Below are 8,487 nucleotides of genomic sequence, written 5' to 3'. Positions count from 1 at the left end.
AGGAGGGGAGGTGGCGGTTAGCGCTGCAGGGCCCGACCAATTCTGACCTGCTGCTGGACAGGGATGCCCTGCATGCGGCACGTCCGAGCTGGGTGGAAAGTGCAGAGGACAGAGCACGGCCTGGTCTGCACCTCCAACCTGGCAGCCGGCCATTTACAACGGCCCTGAGCCTGCCCCATGGACAGGCGGTCCCAGTGGCCGGCCCCCTTCAGCCCCCGCCCGCCGCTGAGCCACCGGCTGCGTGCTTAGCTGGGTGCCATGGCGACAGCACTATGGAAACACCCAGCTGAAAGCATTTAAGACCCACAGAACGCTCCCACTTAGTCACCCTGGGCTGAACGGCCCCGTGATCAGAGAAGACAAAAGTGATCAGAACACATCTCTTCTCTCCACAGCATGCGGTGACTCAGAGTGGGGGAGGGGCGTTCCGGAAAAAACCAAGGCGGCTTTAGTTTACCTCACCCGCCACGGCTGCTGCAGCTTTCCCACGTTCCTTAAAAATCGCATGCGGCCCCCCAGGTCCCCTGTAGCGTATGAATGAGAACGTAATTCTTGGCCTTCAGCTGTCACCATGGGCAACACTTACTCGAAAGGATGCGGCTGCAGACCGGTCAGCTGTGGTGTGTGGGGTGAGAATCAGCTGCCTCAAGTAGCACGTGGTCACTGGCCACCTGCTGGCTGCAGCCAGTGGCTGCTTCAAAACCCGCTGACCAGGCCTCCCGGGCTGACAGGCACAGTACCCAGACAGAGGAGGGAGGGCAGCCATGGCAGGTGGTTCAGGAGACGGGAGGGCCCTCAAATCTCACGTTGAACACATGTGCTCTGAGCAAGGCCTGGGCTGGGCTGAGCAGAGGGTGAGCCGCACCCTCCGGCCCTGGTGGCAGGTGGAAAAGCTGGTTATTCCACTCCCCGGGGAAGGCATTACAGGAAGATCCTCAGGAAGGGAGCTCTTTGACAGGATCAGGGATCCATGAGCCCTGAGGGTCCCCATTTTCCTGGGAAAAAGGCCCAGAGCTTTCAGCAGATTGGCAAAGGGTGCCCAGGAACAACAGGTCCCAACAGACCCATAGCTTGCTATTGGGATGGACAGTCTGGTGAGCACATGCCCATGGGCACAGGAGAGAGCAGGCTGCTGCTGTCCACACGGGTCGGCTGGACACACAAACGGGCTGGAGGACCACAGACCAAGCTGTCCCCAAGACCCAGCAAAGGGTGGCAAGATGCAGGAGAAGTGGGGGCTAAGATGCCCGAGTGGCCCAGCCCTGAGGCTTGGGGAAGCAGACTGCTCGACCCCTGGCTGCCCTGGCCCCGGGGACACTGAGGGTCTCCGCGTCAGCTGCGGGTGTAGAAGCCCTGAGAGGGCTCCATGGCTGCTGGCTCCTCACGCCCGCTTTTCCTGGTAAGACCCCTCAGTGATGTTACTCCAGAGAAACACGGCTACACGGCTGCCCTCACGGGGGGCCTGGCCACAAACAGCCTTTAGCTCTGAAGAGCTTTGCTAAAACGAGGGCGGGCTTCACCCCCCTGCACATCGCCAGACTCCACGCTGGCGATCGCTGGCCCTGCTATTATCGTCTCTGAAGATCTGAACGAGGGTGCTTTGTCTCTGCTGTGTTAATTACACACCCCTTTAAATAGCACGCATCTCTCCCCTTTCTCAGACCTCAATCCGGGCTACGGCCTGGCACACCCAGAGACGGGGCACCGGAGGAGGATCCTGGGGGCACCAATGCCCCCCACTGGCCCCCTGCATTACAGCGAGCAGAGCGCCAGTGCCGCTTCCCAGGACCCTCAGGATGATCCTGCGGGTGCTCTGGAGCCCCCATGGTCTCTGGGAGGCAGCATCCCCAAGAACACAGGGCCATCTCTCCCTCCTCACTCACGACTGGCCAGCGAGGGCTGCACCTGTCTCACCTGCCTTCTCCCCCATCATCTCAGAAAGGGAACAGGGGAAGGTGACCCAGCAGAAACCCTGGCTCTCCTTGTAGCCCCGGGCATCTCTGCCCAGAAAAGTCCCAGGAGGCGGTGAGTGGGCAGGAGCTTCAGGCTGCTGAGAAGCCTCCAGAGCTGGCTGAGCAGGGTCATCCCAGGGCCATCCCAGGGCCAGCGGGTCGAGCCCACGCCCAGCGCAATTCTGAGCAGGGGCCCGGCCTGCCCCACACCACTCCCAGCACAAGCACCGACTTTTGAGGCCCCAACACTACTTGGGTCTGCCCCACCCTCAGTGCACACGGCTCAGGAAGGACAAGTTGCATCCAGTGGGCGGGGGCTCTCCTCCCCACACTCAGGTCCTTGTGCCCACAGCCCAGCCCAGGGAGTAGGTGGGCCACTCCCCTCCCACCCTGAGCTCCAGCTGCAGGATGGGGCATGTGGACATGTCCCCCGTGCCCTGCTCCATGCCCCTGAGGGGTGGGCACAGGCTGGGCTCTGCTCTGGGCCCCATTCCGGGCCCTGTGGAGATGGCCACACCCCTCTGTTCTGAGGAGGAGGAGCTGGACCAAGCTGTGACCCCGCCCCGCAGACGCACTGATAAATCACAGAGGTGTCCTCGGCCCCAGCGTGTCCACCGTGTCCTATGTGCTATGGAGACCGTCCCCTCCACACGGATGGGCACATCTATCAGCACCTGGTCCAGCAAACGTGGCAATGACCACAGTACCGGTGAGTGAAGGCACCGCTGGCCCAGCAGGCTGTACATACCCCCTTACATAAGCTCTCCTGTCCTAGTTAACAGACGCCCCAAATGCTTCCTGACTCCGGTGCCCTGACCTATAACTGCAATTACTTCTTTTCATGGAAATCCCAAAGCACCATCTCAATTACACGCAGTTCTTGAACACGCGAGGCTCCCCGGCCCAGCCCCACTCGAGGGCACCCTGGCAGGCAGACAGAGAAACCCACTCTACCTGCCTCTCTGGGGCAGGGCCTGGCTGACCTCCTGCCCACCCCTCCCCTGCAGCCCCACCTCTGCCCCCAGGGCCTGGTGTGGTGTGTCCCTGGTTCAGCTCAGGCGGCAGGCCCAGCCACTGCCTCATGATGAGCCTGGCAGTGGGAGAGGGCAGTGTGCATCGGGGGCCTCGGCCTCATGGGCACTCTGGAGCATGAAGCTGCCCCTCACACGTGCCACGGGCCCAGCCTTGCAGCCCGGCAGCCTCACAGCTCCCAGGAGCCCAGCGCTCCGCACACGCAGCTCAGGTGGGGTGCAGCTGGCGACAGGTTTCTGAGCCCACCGGGGACCCCAGCAATCACTTCGAGACACCCAGCCCTTGGGTCGCTGAGGGAACCCACATCTGACAACGACACAGCATGCTGCACCCACAAAGACCAGAGTCAGGCACCAGCACCACCTCCCCCTTCATCAGCGGCAGCTGAGGTGTGGGACCCCCATGGACGGGGGCACCCGTCCAGCCCGCGGAGCTCCCTAAACAGCCTCCACCTGCACGCACTGCCCACTCGGCTGCACCACCGGCCAGGCCCCAGCCAGCTCTAGACTGCCAGGTGACAGACATGCAGGGCTCCCCAGGGGCACTAGAGTCTCCAAGGGAAAGGCCTCTACGGCAGGGACAGCTTGGGAACCGCGAGGAGGCCTCTGCTCTGCTACACACGCCCCTGGCTGGACGCTGGCTTCAGGCCACCCTTACACGGCGTCACTTCCATTTCCAGCAGCCCAGCTGCCCCCCCGTCTGCTCAAGAAGGCAGCCCCAGGGGCCCGAATGGGCCAGACTCCTGCCCCGCACCCCAGCGGCGTGGGCACATCTGCCTCTCCCACGGTCTTCAGGACTGGGGACAACTGCTACGGTTGCCAGTGACCCCACAGGGCACACACTGGAGGCAGCTAGAAGAGCTGGGTGCAGGCAGGCCCAGGGACCAAGGCAGGGATCTCCAGGGCAGCACCATGAGCCGTACTCTCTGGGTAGACACCCCTGGGCTGCCCCCAGCGTGGGCTGCAGCTACTGGGCTGCTCTGTAGAACAGCTGGAAAGCAACCAACCGCTTTAGGAATGGAGAGGCCAGTAGTGAAGAGGCCTCTGCTTCTCCCCCAAGAGTGCTTCCAACAGGCCCTTTCCCTGTGACCACCAGGACTTTGCTGACATTCTAGGCCCCAGGACAGTAGCTCTTGACAGGCAGGCCAGGAGTGAGGCCCAGCTAGGAGGCCTGTGTTTGGGGGTGGGGCCACATAAGGGGGGTAGGGCTCACTGGAGGGGCAGGGCTTCCTGCTCCAAGTGGTGGGTCCACACAAGTGAGGGCAGCGTGGAGGGCACTGGAGGGGCAGGGCTGCACAAGTGGGTGGGGCCAGCCAGCCCAGCTCCCCAGCTCTTCAGAAGTGGAGAGGACGTGCAACGGCTGGGCCCCCAGCAGCTACACTCTAAAGTAGACACCCCAGTGGGGCCGGCAGCACATCCCAGCCAGGCAGCCTGGCACTCACCCCAGGACTCACCCCAGGATGGTGGCAGCAGCCTCCCTGCACCTCAGTGGGGGGTGTGCACAGTCACATACCAAGTGCCCCACCCCCTCAAACTCAGATGTGGGGCCGGGCATGCTGACGGCTCCCAGCCTGGCCTCCTGGGCTTCCAGGCCACTAGGGAGCAGAAAGCACACTGGGCCGTGGCTCCCTCTGCTTCCCACCCCAAAACGTTGTTTTGAAACCACTTAGCACTTACTAGCTATCTGCTGCATGACCCGTTTGTGCGTGGCACCAAGTGGGATGCAGAAGAAATACGAGACCTAGCCCTTCCCAAAGGAACTCGGTGACTGAGGAAAAATCACAAAAATAAAACACCTGTGTGGTTAAGAGTTGCAGCCCCGTCTCCCATTAACAGAGGAAGGTCAGGTGGATGGGTAGGAACAGAGGCAGAGGTCGGTCCAGGAAAGCTCCCTACGCAGGCACCGTGAGAAGGTCGACACCAGCTTGTCCTAGGTCCACAGCCCTTCCTGTCAGTGCTCAGAAGACGGAGAAAGGCAGGACATTCCCCCTCACAAACAGGGAAACTGAGGCTCAGAGAAGCTTTGGTGCTTGCTGTGGCCACGTGACCCGTTAAGGGACAGAGCCAGATCCAAGCCTAAGCCTGACACCAGGGCCTTGAGGCTGTGCCCGGGTGGGGACAGGCCAGCCTGGGGCCACCCACAGGTCCTCTGGTGAGTGGAGAAGAGCAGCTGCAAGTTCTGGAGAAAGGAGGTCACTCAGCCAGGGCTGGGGAGCCACAGCAGGGCCCCTGGGACCTGGGAAGAAAGGCCAGCTTCGTACATCTCCCAGGAGGTGCCCTGGGAGGCCAGGAAGACGAGGCTCACCAAGCGTCTCTGCACTGGGTGGCAGAAGCCTTTCCAGGGGAGCTGCTGGGCCACCTTACCTCACACCCACTGCAGCCTCCACCCACCACACGCTTCGGAGCCCTGCCTGCCCTCCCCGCCCACATGGCCCTCGCCCAGACCCACTCACAGGTGCTGCGGGGACCATTTGCCTTGGCAACTCACAGCCACAGACAGGAACGCTGCCCTCATTCAGAACCCTGCCGGGCTCCTGGTTCTGGCCCATCAGGACACAGACAGCCTGGAGGGCCACGACCCCCTCCCCCTCCCCTGCCCTCCTGCGGATGAGGGGGGGCTTCGTGACGACTGTAGCAGCCATCAGGTGTCCCCCACCTGAGGAACAGGCGCCATGGCTTACTCCCAAAAGTGGGTCACCTGACATACCATGGAAGGGCACTCAAGGGGCCCCAGGGTAAGCCCCGCCACCTGCCACCTTAGTTCTGTTATCAAATGTTTCACAGCACCTGGGGCACCCACTGGCAGCCCCTTGCCCAGACCGGGGACCACAGCACTGAAGCAGGGCCAAGGCCCCTTGAGTCACCGCAAGGTCCAGCCCCCTGTGGCTGCAAATCAGGGGACCCTCGGGCCAGTCAATGCAGGGTCCGCTGAGGCACTGGAGGTGGCTCGCAGCCCCCATGGGACGAACAGATGGGACCTGCCTCCAGGGCCCCTGAGGCACCACCATGGTCCCTAACAGACCCCAAGTGCCAGGACACGCAGCAAACAAACGGACCGACCATCAGCAAGAAGGTCGTCCAAACGCCCCGTGTGGGATGGGCTGAGGAGCTGGCTGTGCACACACAGCCTCCAGAGTAAATCCCACCACCCGGGGCCCACGGCAGAGCAGCGTGGAGGGCAGGCGGAGGCCGGGTGTGTGGTCAGGGCCCTCCTCAAGGGAGAGGCCTGGCAGAGGGAGGCAGGGCACCTGGAAACCAGGGAGCTGGTGAGGCAGGGCCAGGATGACTGCGTGGGGGCCTCAGGCCTCTGGCTCCAGACTGCAGGAGGGAGGGGGGTGGCTCCAAGAGCCCCTAGCCTCTGCCTCTGCCCAGCCCTATGCTACCCTGCCAAGATCTCCGGCAGCCAGTGAGCCCAGGCACAGGACAATACCGGCTGTGCCAGGGAGAGGGCCCTCATCCTGAGCAGGGCGGAGCCTCCAGTACCCATACGATGGAACACAATTGAGCCACGAAAAGGAAGAAACGCTGGCCCCCAGTAAGAGGGGAGGAGACTGGCGCAGGCTACTGCACGATCAGCCTTGAGAACCCTCCGCGCCACGTGAGCCACCAGGCACCAAAGGTCGGACGCTGTGGGATTCCAGAACAGGCGAGTCTACGGAGGCCGATGGCAGGCTGCTGACTGGTGGAGCCAGGGGCACAGGGGTGACTGCTGACTGGAAAGTGCTCTAAAATGGACTGAGCAATGGACGCACAGCTGCAAACACTCAACCACTGGGCTGTGCCCGCGAAATGGTGAACTGCTGGTGACGTGAATTATATCTTAATAAGGCCGTTAGCAAAAACCCACAGTGCCTCAAGGGGAGAGGAGAGCTCAGGTCCCTGGACCCTAGCAGGCAGCTGAGCCCTCAGTGGGCTGGCCTCAGTATCCCCATCTCCAGAACCCCAAGCCGGGGACGTTCCCAGGAAAGTTCCCTCTAAGACACGCGCTCACACCCAGCCTGGGTGCTCAGGGGTGGCTCACACCTGCACTGCCCTGGCCTGCCGGGAGGAAGCTACGGCCCTCCAGGCCGAGGGGGAGCCGTCCGCTGCTTAAGTCTTCAGAAAGCAAAGTTGCAAAATGCTCCAAGGTGGGAGGAAAAAGAAAAATAGACATAGGCTCTACCAACAAATACCTATTTCTCCTCCTCAACTCCCTATTCCCACTGCTCGGGATCTGTGCGCAGAAACAGCTGGAGGAAGGCTCGCTGCGGCAGCCTCAGGCAGGAATACTAAGGCCTCCAGGATGGGCCCATCATGGAGAGACCCAACACTGCAGCCTGCCCAGAGTGTAAAACAGAAAGGATCACAAGACCCATCACAGCTTACCTGGAGTGAAAAACAGGATCGAAACAAAGGCTGGGGACACAGGAAGAGGTGGCTGGAGAGGGGAGGGCGCCTAGAGAACGGCCTGAGTCGCGTCCCTTCAACTGTGCACCAAGCGTGCCGGAGTGGGAGGCTGCAGACAGCAGTGGGCACCCGAGGGACCCCCATATGGCTGTTTCCACAGACTCTCACTTCTTCTTCTCATCTGCCCCTGGCCCAGTCCCGTCCTCTCCTTTGGGGCCAATCCTGCTCCACCAGGCCACCCCACACTGGAAATCTTCCAGCTTGGCCTGCAGGGTATGGGCAGACCTGCCTGGCTTCCCTGCAGTCAAGGAGTGAGCGGGGCACAGGCTCTGAGCAGGCACCGGCCTCCAGTCCCAGGGTGAGGCCACAGCCATTCATGGACACCCACATCTGGCATCAAGGAGATGGTGGCACACACACACGCAGACACACGCACACGGGCAGGTGTGTGCGGGGCTTGCCAAGGCTTGAAAACCTGACTGCCAGCAGGAAGGGAGTGGCCTGGAGGCCTGGGCTTCACCCACAGCCACACCCTGCCCGCCCCAGGGTGCAGCCCAGAAGCTTCTACCTGGGTGACTGGCCAGGGGTTTTCCTGTTGTTTCTTTTACAAACGACTGGGCATCTTGTTTTGTGTGTCCTTCTCATCTGTATCACGATGACCCCAGCAAGTGGGCGAGGGGTTTCTGGGTCTGGCCTGTGCCAGGCACCATCCAGGTTCCGGTGTACACACATCAGGCCGTGCCTGTCATCGGCGAGGCCATCTTAAGTCCTAGCCCACTCAGCATGCAGCACCGGTGACACTGGCGGGACGGTGAGAGAAACAACACCGAGGCCGCTCCCTCGAGGAACCTGAAGTACCACCTGCCCTTGAGCGGCCAGCCCTGTGGGCGGCGGCCACAGCCGCTTAGAAGAACAGACTGGGACCCGACTCCTTAGAGGAACAGACTGGGACCCGACTCCCCAGAGGAACAGACTGGGGCCCGACTCCCCAGAGGAACAGACTGGGGCCCGACTCCCCAGAGGAACAGACTGGGGCCCGACTCCCCAGAGGAACAGACTGGGACCCGACTCCTCAGAGGAACAGACTGGGGCCCGACTCCTCAGGGGAACAGACTGGG

The 8,487-nt window shown here is 62.2% G+C and overlaps 1 protein-coding gene across 1 annotated transcript in view; it reads right to left on the bottom strand.

Moving 5' to 3' along the window:
- Positions 1 to 7,533: 7,533 nt before the first annotated feature.
- The window catches only part of LOC105530274 (brain-specific angiogenesis inhibitor 1-associated protein 2-like), a 55,768-nt gene continuing 54,814 nt past the window's right edge, over positions 7,534 to 8,487 (bottom strand). The window contains exons 6-7 of the mRNA XM_011967774.1: positions 8,148 to 8,250; positions 7,534 to 7,667 (exon numbers count right to left, since the gene is read on the bottom strand). Of these exons, the coding sequence (XP_011823164.1) occupies positions 7,534 to 7,667; positions 8,148 to 8,250 (237 nt within the window). The remainder of the gene's footprint in view (positions 7,668 to 8,147; positions 8,251 to 8,487) is intronic.

The sequence above is a fragment of the Mandrillus leucophaeus genome, unplaced genomic scaffold, assembly GCF_000951045.1.
Source record: "Mandrillus leucophaeus isolate KB7577 unplaced genomic scaffold, Mleu.le_1.0 Scaffold1, whole genome shotgun sequence".
NCBI lineage: Eukaryota > Metazoa > Chordata > Mammalia > Primates > Cercopithecidae > Mandrillus > Mandrillus leucophaeus.
Note: the sequence above shows the minus strand (reverse complement) of the source record. Positions and strands in the feature narration are given on the sequence as shown.